This window comes from Penicillium malachiteum (genome assembly GCF_028827825.1).
Source record: "Penicillium malachiteum strain IBT 17515 chromosome Unknown utg000002l:1.0-8849297.0:1.0-8852440.0, whole genome shotgun sequence".
Lineage (NCBI taxonomy): Eukaryota > Fungi > Ascomycota > Eurotiomycetes > Eurotiales > Aspergillaceae > Penicillium > Penicillium malachiteum.
The window spans coordinates 3,372,334-3,390,536 of record NW_026643095.1 but is presented as its reverse complement, the minus strand read 5'-3'; the positions used below and the strand labels follow the sequence as shown (position 1 = coordinate 3,390,536).

Genomic DNA, 18,203 nt, shown 5'->3' with positions numbered 1-18,203 from the left:
ACCTTGTATTCTCTCCCTTTTGACCTTCTTTTTTTTTATGATCTGGCTTTGATGTGTTGACCTGAATCTTTCGGTCTTCTGGCCTTGATTACTACCTTCAAAACACTCTGGGGGACATCATGCGCCAGTGCGCATCCCGGCTTTTATCCAAGTCCTTGCCAGGGTGATAGAGTGACAATAACATCATGGCTCGCCGACTCGTATGAACCTCTACTTGACTGCTCTGAGAGACTTGTGAATGAGGAGCTAACATAATTCTTGAAACACAGGTCCGCACGGGCATACAGCTCAGTTTATTCACTGCATTCATTCTACTCATCGTCCTATTCCTCGACAATCGATTCAGCGTCCTTCCAACTTCCATCCATGGCCACCTCCCGATGCACTATTCTGGCTACGTAATCACAGATGTAACAGTCACAACATGCTCATCACTCAATCCTTTTACCAGTTGCCATATGGACTCGGACATATGGCATCGAGTCGAAAAAGACCTATACTTGCGCTCAGGCTGGACCTCAGCCGCCTTTGTCCAATTCCAAAGAAAGAAAGAGGAGGAACTGGGTCCAGATGATAAGGTTGTCATTGACCTAAAGATTGGTCGTCTCACACCCCCGACCGAATATTCAGGCAAGGGAGAGCCGGAGATCTGGGAGCCACGCCCTGGTGGAATTTGGCTGAAACGGACGGCGTCTCGTCATGCAAGCGACTCAGGGCAGGCAGTGACCTACGTCGACGTACTCTTCGGCGCTGACGCTGTGGACCCCCGACCAAATTGGGAAATCAAAGATACACCTTTACTATTGGATGGTTGGACTGAGAAGCTGGAGACTCGCCTCAGTATTCGACGGGGAAACCCGACCAAAAGCAAAAAGCCCGTTCCTAGAATCAACGAGAATGGAAAGTTCAAGGTGATGCAGCTGGCGGATATTCACCTGAGTACAGGTACCGGTCACTGTCGAGACCCTATCCCCGCAGAGGCTGTAGCAGGACAAAGGTGCGAGGCCGATCCACGAACCTTGGAGTTCATCGAACGACTGCTTGATGAAGAGAAGCCAGATATGGTTGTTTTCTCAGGTGATCAGGTGAACGGCGAGACAGCCCCGGATGCGCAAAGTGCTCTGTTTAAATCTGTGAAACTCATCACCGATCGCAAAATTCCCTACGCTGCCATCTTTGGAAACCATGACGACGAGGGCGACCTCAACCGCGAACAACTCATGGCTATATATGAAGATCTCCCCTACTCTCTTTCAACAGCAGGGCCCGAAGACATTGATGGGGTCGGCAATTACATCGTCGAGGTTCTCGACCGCGGCAAGAGCACACACTCTGCCCTAACATTCTACCTTCTCGACACTCATTCTTACTCCCCCGATGAACGTCAGTTCCGGGGTTACGATTGGATCAAACCAAGTCAAATTCGCTGGTTCAAAAACACGGCCCAGAGCCTGCGACGAAAACATCAAGAATACACTCACATCCACATGAATATGGCATTCATTCATATTCCGCTACCTGAATACCGGACCAGCGGAAAGTACTGGCATGGCGCGTGGGATGAAAACCCTACCGCACCAGGATTTAACTCTGGCTTCAAATCTGCTCTCGAAGAGGAGGGTGTTCTCTTCGTCAGTTGTGGACAGTAAGTACATGAACTGTTGCACTGCGATTCATTCCTGTTATAGCCGCTAACTGCTATTTAGTGACCATGTCAACGACTATTGCATGCTCGAGCAAGATGCGAATGAGCAACCGTCTCTCTGGATGTGCTACGGTGGTGGCGGCGGTTTTGGCGGATACGGTGGCTACAACGACTACGTCCGTCGAGTACGATTCTTCGACTTCGACATGAACACCGGCCGCGTCATGACCTATAAACGTCTGGAATGGGGCCAGACCGATGATAAGATCGATGAGATGATGATTGTCGATGGTGGCGCTGTAAAAGGCCCTAACGCAGCATCACAATGAATTGGCCTGATCACAATACACCTTCCCTTCTTGAAATGCGAGAGTAGATATTCTATCTGCGCTTGTCATACTGTCGTTTTTGATTTAATTTTGACCCGTGGTCAACTCCATCATTTACTTTCTCTGTACATATAGTGTTTCCCTTGCCTGCAAAAAGGCGTCCGCAGGGTGTCTATCTTTATTGAATATCCCATCATCTCCTTTTCTCCATTCAGTGCCTATGAAAAAAATGAACATTTGAATCCATACTTTTTCTTCAATTTTAACAATTAGCTAGACCTGGGTATCTAATACCTTTCAGGCACCCAGTTATCCCTTCACCACCACTTTTCAAAAAATACTCTCTGACTCCCACCCTCTCCCAGAATTTCCTGCATTTGCTCAACAAGTTCATCCGTCATAGCTGGTGGCCCACATACATAAGCTACTGTTTCCTGTGGATCAAGCTCTCCCCTTTGGCCCTCAATCGCAAGACGAAGATCCTCATCGCGAATCCGCCTAGGGTAAATTGTAAGATCAGCTGGCGACTCCAATGAGAAACCAGCCTTAGATGCATTAGTAAGGAACAGACTTAAAGAGAGGTGAAGTCGAGATGAGGGTCCCTGAGAACGAATGATCTGGCGCAGTCGCGGTAGGAAAAGAATCTGATCCAGGATGAAGTCCGTTGCTTTTGTGTCCTGGTTCTGGGGAACTCGACTGGAGTATAAGAAATGGACATTCAGCGGTTGGGCATTCTGGATCTGGTTCAGATGGGATAATATAGAAATCAATGGACTATGCATTCGTTAGTATCAATACCATAGTTATCTGAAGATGCTACAGTAGTAGGAAATGATACTCACTTGATTCCCACGCCACCAGCAATCAATACCACATTCTTGACATTCTTCGCGTTTAGACCATTTGGTGGCCACACAAAGCTACCACCAACTCGAATATTCACGCCCTTGCCGATAATATCATCTTTGGGCTTCCAGAGCCACGCTGCAGCCGGATTCCCTGGGGAGTCCTGAACAGCTAATTCTACATAGGGTTCTCTACCCTCAAAGGTAGGGGGAGACGGAGTGACCGATTCATCAATGATAGCTGCTTCAGGATTTTGAAGTAGTGGCAGTATTTGGGCATCAGCTGGAGTTGATGTGATTGTGAAGCCTCCAGCGTTGGGAATAGATGGGATATGGACATCTAGCCATTGGCCTGGTAAGAATGAGAATGGCTGTTGTTCATCACCCTGATTAATTGTTAGTTCTTCGCACTCATATAGAATATGAAATAGTTTTTAATATCAGAGAGTATTCTCTGGATGTTTTTTGAGATGTACTCTTGATGTCAGGACTAATAATAGTCGCTGTATCGGGGGATATCAGAATCACAAAGCAGCCAATCACCATTTCCACCGGATGGTGGAACATCGATGCGACATTCGTACAGAGTACAGTAATCAAGATTAAAATGCCAGATACTTACATTAATTTCCAGTTCTTGTCGCGGAATCGCAAATTGTAGAAGTCGGATAGATCGATTCACCTGCTCCACATGAGCCAGACGCACCGGGTATAGTCGGTTCTGCCGGGGTTCGGCAGCAGTACGCAGCTCATGCGGGATGGAGTCTTCTCGCAGGGAACTCATGAAGACTGCTAGTCTGTTTAGTCTTGTTGGCGGTTGGGTCCGGAGGTAAGTCCGAGCTGTGAGTGGGATTTGGATTGGTTGTGGCGGTCGGATACCCCTCATTGAAATGTGATTAGATGCGCGATCTGTGTGATGGATTTTGGGCTCATGGAGCTAAGGCATGGTCTAATGGCCAGGCACATATGCTCGATATTGGTGGATTCTAACTTGAAGTTGTGATTTGGTGTAAATGTGAAGTTGGTCTTAGGTAACGCATCAACTGGTTCATCCGTGGTTCTATGCGGAGCTCCACCAGTGCTTTTCTACGGAGTACATCTAGGATGGATGTTATGAATTTAGTATTAAGTATGGAGTTTTCGAGTATCATTTTTCTATTTCGTATTAATTATTGTTGTTCAACTTGAATGTTTTGAGAGATACTATTGAGATCTGCCATGTATTAATCGGAGGTTGTGGACAGGTTCAAGTTAGGGTAGCAAACAAGTGCGTGTCCGAGGTCACAATGATTATTCCAAGGTTCTTTCAGCCCACGGATAAACACTTTAAATTAACGAAATAACTAATCCTCATAGCGCCGAAATTTCCACTGACCTTGCATCCTTTGGGCAATTCATGCACGTTATATTTTGCCGGTGATAATCTCAACCCAAGTCCGGCGGCTATATACAGCTGGAGAGAAGCCCTGGAGCCTGCCCCACATGATGGGCCACATCCATGAATGTTCTTACTCAATATTCTATACCCACTTGATCAGCATGGAGTATGTACTTCATGCATGGAACCAAATTTCAGCAAAGGAAATCATTTGAAAGATTGCCCGACAAGAAAACAGGTTACCTCCGAGGTTGTCCACCCGAGAGCGATCGTCGCAGGTCCACGAGTTACAACATGCATGGACCATACAGATGTCACAAAAGAAAAGCACATTTTTCCCCCTCTCAATCTTTGGCACCTTGGAAACGCCCCACTCCAGCGTCTCGCTGTACTCTCTCCTAGGTCAAATTACTCTAGGGATGCCGTGTGTTGCTGTGATGCGGAGAGACTCGTGCAGATCCACTAACCTATCACACCGACTAGTGTGTGACGAAGGACAGCCCATCCCCCGATCTGCAACTCTCATTGGTGCGACATGCTCACCACCTGCTTTTGCTGGCGCTTTGCCGCCATCAAGCATTGGCCAGATGCACCTCCTGGAAACACTCCCAGGATGCTCAGCACTCAGCGCTTCCGTTGATTCGTGCCCCTCTCTGCATGAGAGCCATGGACGGATAGTGTTCACGGCCCGGGGGGTCGAGAGCTCATATCTAACGCCCATCATCCGGATCGCCCAGAACTTTATGTGTTTCTGATTTTCTCTCCGTCTTCCTCTGGAGTTCCCATTTCTTCTTTATCCAAGTCTTGGCTGTTTGACGTGCGATCTCACTGCCAGCCGGTCTGGCCGAATCGCATTGTTACTCCATTAATCTTCTGGGGTCTTGTTTTTTTTCTCACTGAGAAACATCTTTTGTCTTACTTTATTACTATTCTCCCCCTCAAGGCGCTTAAAAGATTGTCGTCGGGTTTGAACTGAACGACAAATCGCCCACCATGCACAAACAAGAGCTCCAGTTCAAGATCGAGGCGATCAAGGACTTTGAGTGGTTTCGAGGATGGTTCATACCTAAGAAATGGCGCGACCGCAAGCTCATGTTCTATATCATGGCAGCCGAGTTCCCCTTCTGTGTTGCCATTCTGACCTTGACTGGTATTGCCTCTCACAACACATACCGCACATTATTATGGCAAGATGGATACGAGAATGGCTTCAACAGTTCGCCTGATCAATCTCTCTACGCTGCTGCCAACTACCAACCCTACACAGCTCCTCTGGTGTGGTCCTCATTGTAAGCTGCGCTCTGCTTCCATTTTGTCAATGGCTTATTCGATTATCAAACTCTTACTGACTCTATACTAGCTTGACCAACTTTAACCTCGTTATTGGTGTCTTGAGTGTCTTCCTGTTGATTGTGAAGCTCCCTGTTCATTTCATGCACTTGCTCTGGCCTCCCATTGCTGTCTTCATCAATGGAGGGTGCATTGTGGTTTACGCCTTCGCCGCTCGGTATCAAGCTGGTCCCGATATGTCAGACCCAAGCCATCCCCAGCCCGGACCACCATGGTATATCGCAAAGAGCTGCACTGTCGCCTACTCTAAAAGTGATATCGGTTATTGCAGACAGGCAAAGTCTCTCTTTTATCTCTGTGTTATCCTCATGTAAGAAACACTCAACCTCCTCACTACCCTAAAACCTTCTAACATATCCGTAGTCTCGTCTACGTCATTGAATTCTGTGTCTGTCTCCGTTCCTGCTGGATCACCTATACCGAGCGCGATGAAATCCTCGAGGCCCGCGAAGAGAGACGCATCGAGACAGAATTCGAGGAAGAAATCATGAAGTCTCCCTACTACCCTACAACCCCCGGTCCTATTCCTCGTACCCCCGGATTCCCACCTATGGCCGCTCAAGTACCCGGTCGTGGAGGCCCCTTGCCTCCAGGCGTTGGAGGTGTGTACCCTTACACACCGCGCCACCTAGCCTTCAACAGACTAGATAGTCAATCCTCCGATCTGCCGCTGCGACACAAGAATGGCGAAGGATCTAGCTCCTCTTCACCGCAGGTCTCGAATCCATCTCCTGGTGGGTCCCAGAGCCAGATGTATTTCCCTCCGCCACCGAAGAAAGCGACAAACTAAGCTCGTGGCCTTTGGTGATGATGCGCGGGACTGAATGGTTGATGAATTTATTACCTATTTTTGAGGTCTTTGTTTTGTGATACCAGATACCATCCTTTATTTGTTTTATACACACCTGGCACTCTCTTTTATCCCGTTCAGTCGGTTCACTGTGGACTTGGGTTGAAAGAATCAAAATAAACTTGAACCAAGTACATATCATTTATGGCGTTATCTTGGGGTGTGATTATTTTATTTCTCCCACCTTGTGTTGGTGAGAGCTGTTATCTAATGAAGAAACTGGAGTTAACAGAAAACATTTGAACTAAGATGAAATCAAAAAAGACGAAAATAAGTAGCATTACAATTTCAACCAAGTTAAGCTGGTACAAATCACTTGGAGCCAAGCTTCAAGTCACTTGTCGTCTGACGCTCTAGACATCCACAAGGCCGTATCCCGCACTGCTCATCTAGCACTTTTGGAATCAACAGCAATTCAAAGCCTAGGACGCAATGATTACTCTCAGTTAGGAATGACAGGGAGTGTTAGGTAATTGACGTATTGAGGGCCAAAATGCACGTGGTTCGTGCCTTGAAGCTTCGACGCGGGCCTGAAAATTGATTAGCAGCTGAAGATGTCAGCGGTAGGTGCTTGGGGAAGAAGAAGGGGTCAAGTGTACGGTGATATCTACAGGGAGAACACGTGGACACCACTGGTCTCAACAGAAGATTTAGATAAAACACAGAAACACTTACCTATCAAGTGGATGCGTGTGCTGAAAAATACCGCTGTCCTTCGAATCTCCCGAGCTCACCTCCAGGAGAAGACGACCACCCTTGTCAACAACAACATTGGTGGGCCAAATTTCAACGTCAACGGGGTAAATATCCCCAGGAATCACAGGCAGAACGTCTGTTGAGCAGTACTCACGGTAGGGCAACCAGGGTCGGTGACGAGGGTGGTCTGGTTTTGTGGCACGCATGCTAACTCGAAGCCAGCCGCGAGTGACGGGCACACCTTCACCCGATGAGCCAGTGTACAGGATTTCCTTTCCGGTGGCAGAGATGTGACGAAGAGTGAGGAAGAGATCAATCTCCGACGGAGGGGGGGGCAACTAGCATCTCGTGTTACAGAGACGTTCAAGTGAGCAACAATGTGGCCAGTAATCTCTGTTTCTGTGTCAAAAGGCAGAGTAAGGAAGTCCAAATGTTGAGGAGACTGCGATGATCCCAAAGCGCGGTAAATGAGCTTGGACAGCTCGGTAGACGGCGACTCAAGTGTCATCTGATTGTCTGGTGTCAGATACATGCGTGTATACCTGGTACGAGCAATGGGCCACTCATTTTCAGATCGTCGTGGAAAAGCGAGCTCCGCCTCGGGATCATTGACACCCACATCGCCCTTGCGGAGGACAAGGTCGATTCTAGGAGCCTTGCCTGTCGACCAGCCGACACGATCATCGTTCTTGAGGAAGGCATCCAAGAAGCTCCGCTGCAGCTCGACCGCCTCAGCATAATAAAAGGGAATATCATGTCGACCGACAATGAATCGCAAATACTTCAATTTGGACCCAGCATGAGTGAATCCCTCAACGTTGCCGCGGAGATGCAGACCAAGGCCACCCAGGTTCGCAACACTGAGAAATGGGACTTTGACGTCTTCCAAATTGTAATTGATAGATGCCCAGCGTTCATCGTCTCTATACCTGGGCTGCTCAGAGTCATTGGGTGCGTTCCATTCATTGGCAAGTAATTCAGCTTCGGTGAGATCTCCGTCGACAGTATCAGGGCCACGCTTATTGGCCTCACGGCCTGGGCGACCATACTGGTTGGTTTTCACTTGGCGGTTATACCAGACCTTGAGAAAATTCGAAGAAAGAATACCACCATGACGTTCTCCATCGCGATAATAATCCGATAACCCTTCCCAGGGGATCATACAGGCCAGGCCTTTTGGTTGGCGCGCGGCAACCTGCCATTGAGTCAATGCGAGGTAGCTCACACCCAACAGGCCAACCTTCCCAGTTGACCACTTTTGCTGGGAAGCCCATTCAATCAACTCTTCGTAAGCATCAAAGGTAGTGGAAGAGAGTTGGTTCAACGGGCCAGGTGATTGACCTGTACCTGGTTCATCAGCCCGGAGCACAGCATATCCGTGGCGCGTCCAGTACGAGGGGGTAGGAGTCTCCCAGGAGGAATGATCGGTCTGGTACTCTGGGTTCAGGTCCTGAAAGCTGGATATTTTGAAGCTAGAATCTGGAATTAGCATTGAGTTCGAGGTCGTATCAGAATGGTTGTGACATACTCCTTGTAAGGCACATCTTTGCCATAAGGCCCGTAGCTGGCGATGACAGGGTATCTTCCACCCTCAGACACTCCACGTGGGAGGTACACATTGCATCGAATCACGCCACCGATTCTCAAGGGAACAGAAACGTTCTGGTAAATGATATAGGGGTGCGTGCTGTCGATGATGGTTTGAACATCTCGAATGGGGTTTGGCATTTTGGCGGATTTTCGGAAATGAGGAAGAATTCTACCTGTCATGGAGTTCTAGCACAGGGCTTGAGATGACATGATAACTGCAACAGCTACTATCACGCAGGCTTTATATAACATTTGAATCATGCACAATCCAGGGCTCAAGTGCCGGCATGTGGCGCTGGCTGATCACCAAGAGCCAAGGATCAATCTATGTACTAGGTCCGTTTGAATCCGATCCGCTCCGTTCCGAGTTTGACTATTGGAGAGCTCGGTGGAATAGAATAGTTACCTAGGGCTAGTTGGATCCGGATCCGCTTAGCCGTCACTGTTTTGACAGGTTCAAATTTGTCTGAGAAAATAACATCAACTATTAGTCACTGGCATTGACTGGTTATCAACATCCGGTACGAGGTTGGCTTTTCAATCACCCCTCAGGGTTCTCATACTTCACTACGTATCCTCTGTTCAATGATTTTGAAGTATCAGTAACTGGAAGTCAAACTGCGTTAATAGCTCCCATAACTCCGTAGAACTCCCAATCAAACATCAGGCGTGAAAATTCTGGCATTGCGCTATCAAAATCGAGAATTTATTAAATTGGTAGCCGTCGAATTATTCAAGCTCGAGCCTTAGAATCTCTTAAGTGAAAACAGTCCGCGTACTCAGAGTCACACTGAAGAAATGAAGAGAAGTTGAACTTGAAGTAGATTTATTTGACATTCTATCTTGTTTTTCTAACCTAGAATCTGAACCCGAGCCAGACAGGTGAACTCGACATACTCAGAACTTTCTAAAACATCTTCAACACAGTCTGTTTCTCTGGAGAAATCTTATAGCCCTTCTCAACGGCGTCATCCAAGTTGACTACATTCATTGAAGACTCATCTCGCGCCTGAATCAGGGTTCGTTCGAAGAATTGAGTCAATTTTTGCATCTCTTCTGCCACGTCATCGATCGTAGCAAGGCCAGAATTGCATCCTATCAACTCAATCTCCTTTCGATATGCCTCGAAGATATTCAGACTGAGTTTTGTGGGAGCTCCTCCTCGCGGTGCAGCGATCCATGCATACCGACCCTTGACAGCTAAAGCATGGATGGCAGCGTTCATGATGTCGAGCTTGCCAATCGTATCGATCACCACGTTGACACCTTTTCCATCGGTAAGGGATGGAATCTTGCCCAGAAACTCTACATCAATATCCCAGTCCAGTAGAACATCGGGATTGTCGAGTTTGTTTCGAGTGGCAGTCAATACGCGCTTGCAGCCCATCGCTTGAGCGACTTGAACGACAGAAGACCCGACCGCCCCCTTGGCGCCTAGCACCAGAACAATATCGTCTGCCTGTACTCTTGCGCGGGTAAGGCAGCGTAGGGCGGTCGTGAAAGGGACGCCAACGGTAGCGGCTTGAATCATGGAAAGCGAGGTAGGCTTCTCAACAAGTAACTTTTCGAGAACAACACAATATTGCGCATGGGGACCATCCATCCTGAATCCAAGTTCAGCACCGCCAGTTCCGTAAACGGTTTTTCCAATCCACTGGGAGCGCATATCAACCGAATCTCGCCCTAATGCAATCACCGTACCGGAGTAATCACGACCGGGAATGCGTGGGAAGGATGTCTTTGGGAATCCACCGATACTGTTGTATCTATCGGACGGGTGGATACATGAATATTGAATCTTGATGAGGGCACAATCTAAGGTAGGAGTAGGAGTTGGAAGATTGGTGAGCGACAAACTTGGTAGAGAGCCCTCAAGCTCTTTCGAAAGTTGCAAGGCCTTCATCATTGCGAACTCTGAGTGCGGTGAGAAGGGTTAAGGAACCAAGGAAAGCGGATGAATAGTGTAGACAATCAAACTCGTAATTTCTTGGTGCATGCCTACCCATTCCTATTTATTGATTTTATTTCCGATGGAGTCATCTATGTGCCGTTTCAGGCCTCTATCTATACCTAGGTAGTAATCTTAACTCCGTTCCCCGATCCAATCCGTCCCGACCCGACCCTTTCAGCGGTATTTACATCGTCAGTCGATGCCGAATACCCCAGGTGCCAGGAGCTAATAGCGAGAAGGACTAAAATGCTTTGCTAGCTACATAAACCACCCGCTATTCACAAATGAGCTTTCCTACTTATCTAAGTTCTGCTCACTGACATCGGATGCAATCTTCCTTTATATAGTCCAATTTTTGGCAGACTAGGTCGCCTGTACCCGATCTGCCCATCAACCCTTCGACACTTCATCGTTCCTTTCCGTTCTACATTGCTCGTGAATATGTCCAACAAAGAAGAATTTCACGAAGAGTCTTCGAATGACCCCGAACCCCATTCGTCTTGCGGGAAGCTCGCAATTTCCTCAGGGCGAGCTGGCTCGCGCGGTCACCAACCAGTCAGCCATGGAGATACCCAAGAGCTTATTGCAAGAGTCTATCTTCATTGGCGTGGTTTGTGCCGCTCAGTTCATGACTCAAGTGGGTCTTGCTCTTGCTATTGTTCCTCTACACATCATCGGCGATAGCTTCAACGTCACCAATTCCGGGAAGTTAAGTTGGTACGCAGCCGCGTATAGTCTTACAGTCGGCACATTTATCCTCATTGCAGGAAGACTCGGGGACCTCTATGGACATAGACTCATGTTCATTGGTGGCTTCCCCTGGTTTGGTTTATGGTCCCTTCTGGGAGGGTTTTCTGTTTGGTCAAACCAAGTATTCTTTGATATTTGCCGCGCATTTCAAGGAATCGGTCCGGCTTTCTTGCTGCCAAATGCCATGGCTATTTTGGGACGTACGTACCCTCCCGGCCCTCGCAAGGATATGGTTTTTAGCATCTTCGGTGCTACCGCACCAGGAGGATTTGCCATTGGGGGTGGGTTCTCGGCTCTCATATCACAGCGTGTCTGGTGGCCATGGGCATACTGGATCATGGGGATTGTTTGTATTGCCTTTGCGATCTTTGGAATCTTCGCTATACCAAATTCCCCCTCTCCAAAGCTATCAAAGGACACGCCGTGGTGGGTCAAATGCGATCTGGCAGGAGGCATGCTTGGTATTACTGCTCTGATTTTGATCAATTTCGCCTGGAATCAAGGGCCAAGCGTCGGTTGGTCTAGGGTCTATGTATATATTCTGCTGATCCTCAGCTTCCTGTGCCTAGCCCTGTTTCTTTGGATCGAGCAGCATGTGGCATGTCCCTTACTTCCTCGAGGGATTTTCTCCGAGGAGGTCGCATGGGTACTAGCGTGCATGGCTGCGGGTTGGTCCAGCTTTGGGATTGTGGTGTTCTACTTCTTCCAGTTCATGGAAGTGATCAAAGGAGACACTCCCCTATTAGTGCTTGCGAAGTGGACACCGTCGGCCATCTCCGGTGCAGTTGCGGCTGTTACAACCGGCTTTATTCTGGCTCGGTTGCGCCCCAGTCTGATCATGCTTATTGCAATGCTTGCATTCACTGGTGGCCAAATTCTCCTGGCCACACTGCCTGTTCACCAAACATACTGGGCACAAGCCTTTGTCATTTGTACCTTAACCCCATGGGAATGTAAGGATACTACACATACTGCCTCGTCAAGAACTTTTCGAAATCAACTAACTGTCTATCAGGGACATGTCGTTTCCATCAGGAACAATTATACTCAGCAACAGTATGCCTCGGGAGCACCAAGGACTTGCTGCCTCATTGATCAACACCATTGTAAATTATTCAATCTCCATTGGGCTAGGGCTTGCGGGAACCGTCGAAAGTCGAGTCAATCGCGACGGCACAGACATACTGAGAGGTTATCGTGGTGCAGCTTACATGGGTGTCGGCCTCGCTGGTCTGGGAGTTGGAATAGCGACCGTATCAGTCATTCGAAGCGTGACTAAACGTCCCAAAGCCGACTCCGCGTCTGAAGCCTGAAAAGAACCTTGGAAGTGGACAAAGTTTGGGATAGTATGATTCCGATGTGTATATATTCTGTATATTATTGAGCAGCCAGAACTAGATATTGAATATTGTTTGTAAATCGATAAATGGTGGCTCATGGTAGGTTTCAAAAAGAGAAGCAAGTGGAGAATCAATTATTGGCACCTGGGACAAATCAACCTGTTCCTGGGAGGCGCCACTTTCTTGTCCCAGTCCTCTAAGCTGAAGGAAGCTGACTTGTTTTTCCTTCTCTTTCTGACATGCATTGATTAAAAACAGTGCGGTGTTGAAGGCTTCGCGAGTGAGATGCGTGTTAAAATGCCGAGTGACCGACTCGAACGTTTCAACTGTTGGCTGGATATTTGCCAGGGTCTCGTTTGTACCAACTGAGAGACAAGCACATATGAACTGGAAAAGGGCGTTTGTAATATTCCACCATGGATGGTGCTGAGCTGACAAACGTCGGGCTGCGGGCAGAGCAGCTGTTCCCGCCGCAACTATGAGCTTGATCTGTTGCCCAGTTAGGCCAAGCCCAAGGACGCGAAGACGACGGTGAATGGCGAAACATAGCTCAGCTCTCGCAAGTATCAGAAAGTCATGGTCTACTGTAGTTTCCATTAACTGCTCCATAGCCTGCAAAAGCTGAGCCTGATGAGAGATGGGGTCCGAATAACTCGTCGTAGTGAAGACTTTGTTGGTAAGTTCAGATAGTTGCAAAGTGAAATCGCCTGGTCGTGGTTGGATGCGATCACATGCCGTAGGATCAAGATGTGTAATAGTCTTTCCATAGTCATACGCGATCAGCACATGAAGACTTTGAGCAACAGACGTGATACGTGCGCGTTCATCACCTTCGTGGCCTGGTGGTGGTCCGGTATTCTCTGCACCATAGGCCACTGGTACTTCATTATAATGTATTCCAGTAATTTCAATGAGATTCATTGTGGTGCTACTGTGCAGCCACGCTACATTGGGTCGACTGGTTGCACGAGAGTAAATGGTCCTCAAAATCCAGGCCACTACTAGATCTTGTGAGGGGCGACGACTGATGACAGGGTCATCGAGCAGAGCCTTTGCATGAAGAACAACTTGCAGCTCCTTTTCCTCGTCAAGCAAATTCGAAAACAAAGATCCTAGTGCAACGATACCACTGATGACGGCGTCAAAGGAAAATTCCAATCCTTCGGGAGAGGCCTGCCAGTGTTCCCGGGCTCTCTGACACATGTATTCCATATCCATCAAGCCAAATACTGGATGAATAACGGCTGTAAAGACGTCGATGCAGTCTCTCGCTTGGCCCCAGGGAAGAAGCTGTGGAAGTTGAGCCGATGTGGCTCTCTCTGGCTCTTTCCGAACCCCAGTATGATATCCAAATGAATGGAGACGTGGAGGTTCCGGCAATCCGAGACCCAAGCCTAAAGACCGAGCCTGAGAAATAGATGAAGCATGGCTAATGAACCTTGCTGTTCCTCGATCCAGAAAACTTGATAGTTGTTCAATCCCTCCCGTCGGGACAAGATTGTCGGTAGGAAAGCTTTCGCGGGGTGCTACCAAACGATCTGTGGGGCTTGTCTGCAAGGATGTGTGCACAGCACGGGAGGCCCTGGCCGCCTTACTGTATTCATATTGACATGTGTATTCATAGTGGGTACAGGTCGCGCAGGGCAGTTCACCATCACATTTTCGCTTTCGCTTTCGACATTCGTCGCACGCACGGCGTGGCCGTAGTCGCGCGGTTTCAGGTTTTGTGTTCGGGAGGTGGGAACTTGAACTCATTTCCGGATGGAGCGGAATTAGACTATGCAACTTGAAGGATTCAAGTTGCAGCCTGAAATTGGAAAAGAATGGAACGGAGCAAGCGGAAGATATCGGATACGATCGGTGTTCAAGTTGGATCGAGGATTCCAGATGTCACGGAATTTACCCGGATTTAAGCTTTGTAGTAAATATTTGATCAATATCGGATTTTAAAGGAGGAAGCAGGAAAACATTGAATAATATCACTCAAACATTGAATTTCAAGTATATAAAGGAACATTTGGAACAATTCCTGAAGTCAGAAAAACCCATAATTGTTCAATAATCTTACGAGTCCTACAAAATATGCTGCCATCACCATTTCTCAATGCCGTTGTCGGCAGGCGCTCCGTGTACAAGATTGCCAATACCTCGCCGATTTGCGACAAGGAAATACGCAACTTGGTATCTACGACGATGCTCAATGCCCCCTCTTGTTTCAACAGCCAATCTACTCGCATCGTTCTTCTTCTTCTCAAAGAAGAGCACCAGAAATTTTGGAGAAATACTTCGAGCATTCTGAAGGCTAAGATCGGAGAAGATGCTTTCAAAGGCAACACGGAACAGAAACTGAAGGGCTTTCGAAATGGTTATGGGACAATGCTCTTCTTTGAGGACCCTCAACAAAGCTTTGTCAGACAAGTTCCCAACTTATGCTAGCAATTTTTCCACATGGTCGGAACATACAAATGCGATTCATCAATTTATCCTATGGACGGCTATGAGTGAGCGCGGCCTGGGTGCTTCACTCCAACATTACAGTCCGTTAGTGGACTCTATGGTTGTCGAGCAATGGAAAGTTCCAGCGACATGGCAGTTAAAGGCCCAGCTTGTTTTTGGTGAGCTGACTGGAAGACCACCGCAGAAGGCTTCACTTCCTTTGGAGGACAGAATGTTTGTGTACGGAGAGAGCAGTAAGGGAGATGAGTCGAAACTCAACACCTCAAATTATGTACAAAAACATATGAGATTATGATGGAAAGAGTGTCCTTCATACTTAAATACTGGATTAATAGTTGAATCTAAACTACTAGTAAAACTTGAAGTATCGGCCGAGACATAAAGGCATCGGATAATAAGCCTGATTTCGAGCTCCGTTCCATTCCGCTCCACTCCGATGCGATCCGATGGTACTCACTGCCAGTGAGCCTGAGCGCCCTTATTAAAGCGGCACCTGGCAGAACCAGCCTATAGCTTAGACCATAGATTTATCAATAGATTCTATTTGTCTTTTGTTTATTCCATCTAAACATTAGTATATCCCCCTTAATTCAGCACTTGAGTTATGTCTTACTTTAGGATATCTCTCAGTTTAGATATTCCTACTAGGGTCACCAGTTGCCTTTATCTAACTATATAGCAGCTAGTAGCCTTCCCCTCCAGGTAATCATGTAGGTAGCAGGTAACCCTGTAGGTAACCCTGTGGGTACTTGCATACAAAGAGGTGTAGGTCATCGCTCACCTGTAGATGCTACTGACTCGGACTAAGCCCTGTACTTCATAATGTGAACATCCCTGTCTGAGAGGATGGATATGAACATACCCGTGGACCTAGCCAAGCACTTGAGTGCTGAAGACCTACATTTTCAATGTCAAATTCTCGCTGCTTCACTGCCAGGTTGCCGCGCGAAGCACGGTGTGAGGACTTTTATGCCAGTGACTCGGAAAGCCCTACCTGTACCAGCAAAAAAAAATCCAGTATGTAAACTAGTGCCTACCTACATGGATGGGTCCTAACCTAGGAACTGAACTGAAGACTGAGACTCAATGTGAGAAAATAAACTTATACAATCTATGTAATAAAAATCAAAGATACAAGCACCAAAGAACCAATATTGGGTCATTATTTCATCAGTCATGCTATATGATCCAGCATGGGGATAATTCAAATCGCTTGAAAATTCCAAATTGCAAGAATCGTCACATGAATTGCAGATGGCAAAGGGTATCGTGACGCAAAATACTCGAACCAATGAGATAAACAAAAGATACAGTGTTCCCCCGAGCCCCGAAATACTCCAGACTGTCAATCTGCGATGCGATGATGGGTTGATGGGACTAGGTGGACTCTTGGCGCTTTTTTTCTTTCTTCGACCAGCGTACTAGAAATAAGGCAAGGAATCAAGTTAGTTTATGCATGGGGGTAAAGAAGTGACTAGTCGGTGAAAACTTACAGCCGCAGGCATTGCATAATGTCTTGGGACCCTTAGGACCCTTTCGCCATTCAGGAGAATCTCCCGTTCCGCAGTCAGTGCAATGATGTTGACCCTTGAGTCTTTTGCGCCGGTCTCCCTCTTGAGCACTTCTTGCTTGATCAGCCGTAGTGGTGATGTCAATATCACAGTGAACTAATCGACCCCGACGCAAGCCAGTGCTCAAACCCTGTGACCGCTCGCCGTCGCCATAGTGAAGACCTGTCATCACTTCGATGCCATCAATATGTGACAAGCCTATGTTCTGTAGAGATGGTCTTTCCGAGAAGTAATCAGGGCCTGCGCTGGCATCCGAATCATCTGAAATGGCGGCAGCAGTTTCACTGGAGTCTTGGTCGCTTAATACTCCTTGTCCATTTCCACCATCCATAAGTACGCCGTCTCCCTTTCCAAAGTCGCCGCGGGTTAAGATGGCTTCTTCCTCTTCCTCTTGTTTCAATTTTGCGATTTGTTGCACTAGTCGCGCATTCTCAATTTTGTGTTCCAGGAAAGAGTCGAGAAGCAGTGAATTTTTCGATGGATAGGGCCGACACATGAGGAAAAATCCTCTGCACCGATTTTGGTTGGAGGTATCCCGACCCTGTGATACACCATCGCCCGCAATATGCGGGTGTCCGTAAATCTCGACGAGACCATAGGTGTTATTACTCCTCTGGAATCGCACATGTGCGCGGAATGGTCGATTATCTGTAATCGCCTCGCTCATATCGCGCTCAAAAATATATCTATCGTCTTCATGAATGTGTTCTGTAAGGGTGGTCCCTTCCAACTGCGTTGAGACTCGACCGGTGATTTGTTTCGCGGACGGCGAGGCATATGTAATGTGGCCTTCGCCACTCACGAGCAGGAGCATGTCCTTCATTTCTTCCAGCACTTGCTCCGTCCAACCAGGATCATTCTGTCCCGCATTATATCCTCCCCGTTGGCCCATCTGCAGCCCAAAGTGTGCATAAGACCCTGCCATGTTCTGCTGTGCGCTCGGGTACCCTTGATTGGAGATGGACTGGCGCTGCTGTGCGGGTGCGTGCAGGCTATCGTACGTTGAATGCTGACTTAGAGCCATACCGAAGTGGCTGAGGCCCGGAGGAAAGGAAGAGGAAATATATCGTCGGTCAGGGATGTGGAAATTGCCGTTAGGCGATTCGGGGCGAGCGTAAGTCCGAGCTCAGCGACCCTAACGGGCGGGCGGGTGCATTCCCCGCAAAGTCAGGGTGTATCTCCTATAGATCCGAGCCAGAGAGGATCATATCTGATTACCTAGAGTCAGGTACCAGAAGTTTTATTCCACAGCGATATAACAAGAAGGAAATTTAGAATATTCACAATTCCCCCTGCTCTGCTTATCGCAGTGAAACCAACGCCGAAAAAAAGCGTGGGAAATCCCAAGAGGAGGGAAATTAGACCCGGTTCGCTCAGGGTGATAGATGCGGTGCTGATCGCTGTGGGGCGCTGCTTATCTAACGTACCATTTACGCCACGTGACTTCGTGT

The 18,203-nt window shown here is 47.8% G+C and overlaps 9 protein-coding genes across 9 annotated transcripts; 4 read left to right on the top strand and 5 right to left on the bottom strand.

Moving 5' to 3' along the window:
* Positions 1-185: 185 nt before the first annotated feature.
* Positions 186-1,974, top strand: N7483_004323 (metallophosphoesterase family protein; the record flags this gene model as incomplete). Its single annotated transcript, XM_057087760.1, has 3 exons — positions 186-200; positions 270-1,645; positions 1,707-1,974. 3 exons carry the CDS (start codon positions 186-188, stop codon positions 1,972-1,974), a joined length of 1,659 nt encoding a protein of 552 aa, XP_056947589.1.
* A 317-nt stretch (positions 1,975-2,291) lies between these two features.
* N7483_004322 (FAD-dependent oxidoreductase) lies at positions 2,292-3,603 on the bottom strand (the record flags this gene model as incomplete). Its single annotated transcript, XM_057087759.1, has 3 exons — positions 2,292-2,748; positions 2,817-3,205; positions 3,442-3,603. The coding sequence occupies 3 exons, from the start codon at positions 3,601-3,603 to the stop codon at positions 2,292-2,294; spliced, it is 1,008 nt and encodes a 335-aa protein (XP_056947588.1).
* Positions 3,604-5,190: 1,587 nt separating this feature from the next.
* Positions 5,191-6,337, top strand: N7483_004321 (uncharacterized protein; the record flags this gene model as incomplete). The annotated part of the gene is made up of 3 exons (XM_057087758.1): positions 5,191-5,486; positions 5,558-5,857; positions 5,911-6,337. 3 exons carry the CDS (start codon positions 5,191-5,193, stop codon positions 6,335-6,337), a joined length of 1,023 nt encoding a protein of 340 aa, XP_056947587.1.
* A 502-nt stretch (positions 6,338-6,839) lies between these two features.
* N7483_004320 (CocE/NonD family hydrolase) lies at positions 6,840-8,821 on the bottom strand (the record flags this gene model as incomplete). Its single annotated transcript, XM_057087757.1, has 4 exons — positions 6,840-6,927; positions 7,073-7,365; positions 7,449-8,565; positions 8,622-8,821. 4 exons carry the CDS (start codon positions 8,819-8,821, stop codon positions 6,840-6,842), a joined length of 1,698 nt encoding a protein of 565 aa, XP_056947586.1.
* Positions 8,822-9,590: 769 nt separating this feature from the next.
* On the bottom strand, positions 9,591-10,589 carry N7483_004319 (quinone oxidoreductase family protein; the record flags this gene model as incomplete). The annotated part of the gene is made up of 1 exon (XM_057087756.1): positions 9,591-10,589. One exon carries the CDS (start codon positions 10,587-10,589, stop codon positions 9,591-9,593), a length of 999 nt encoding a protein of 332 aa, XP_056947585.1.
* A 523-nt stretch (positions 10,590-11,112) lies between these two features.
* Positions 11,113-12,697, top strand: N7483_004318 (MFS transporter; the record flags this gene model as incomplete). The annotated part of the gene is made up of 2 exons (XM_057087755.1): positions 11,113-12,362; positions 12,400-12,697. 2 exons carry the CDS (start codon positions 11,113-11,115, stop codon positions 12,695-12,697), a joined length of 1,548 nt encoding a protein of 515 aa, XP_056947584.1.
* Positions 12,698-12,778: 81 nt separating this feature from the next.
* Positions 12,779-14,479, bottom strand: N7483_004317 (Zn(II)2Cys6 transcription factor; the record flags this gene model as incomplete). Its single annotated transcript, XM_057087754.1, has 1 exon — positions 12,779-14,479. The coding sequence occupies one exon, from the start codon at positions 14,477-14,479 to the stop codon at positions 12,779-12,781; it is 1,701 nt and encodes a 566-aa protein (XP_056947583.1).
* A 327-nt stretch (positions 14,480-14,806) lies between these two features.
* N7483_004316 (Nitroreductase) lies at positions 14,807-15,476 on the top strand (the record flags this gene model as incomplete). The annotated part of the gene is given in 2 exon segments (XM_057087753.1): positions 14,807-15,133; positions 15,144-15,476. 2 exon segments carry the CDS (start codon positions 14,807-14,809, stop codon positions 15,474-15,476), a joined length of 660 nt encoding a protein of 219 aa, XP_056947582.1.
* A 1,145-nt stretch (positions 15,477-16,621) lies between these two features.
* On the bottom strand, positions 16,622-17,776 carry N7483_004315 (GATA transcription factor LreB; the record flags this gene model as incomplete). The annotated part of the gene is made up of 1 exon (XM_057087752.1): positions 16,622-17,776. The coding sequence occupies one exon, from the start codon at positions 17,774-17,776 to the stop codon at positions 16,622-16,624; it is 1,155 nt and encodes a 384-aa protein (XP_056947581.1).
* Between the last annotated feature and the right edge of the window lie 427 nt (positions 17,777-18,203).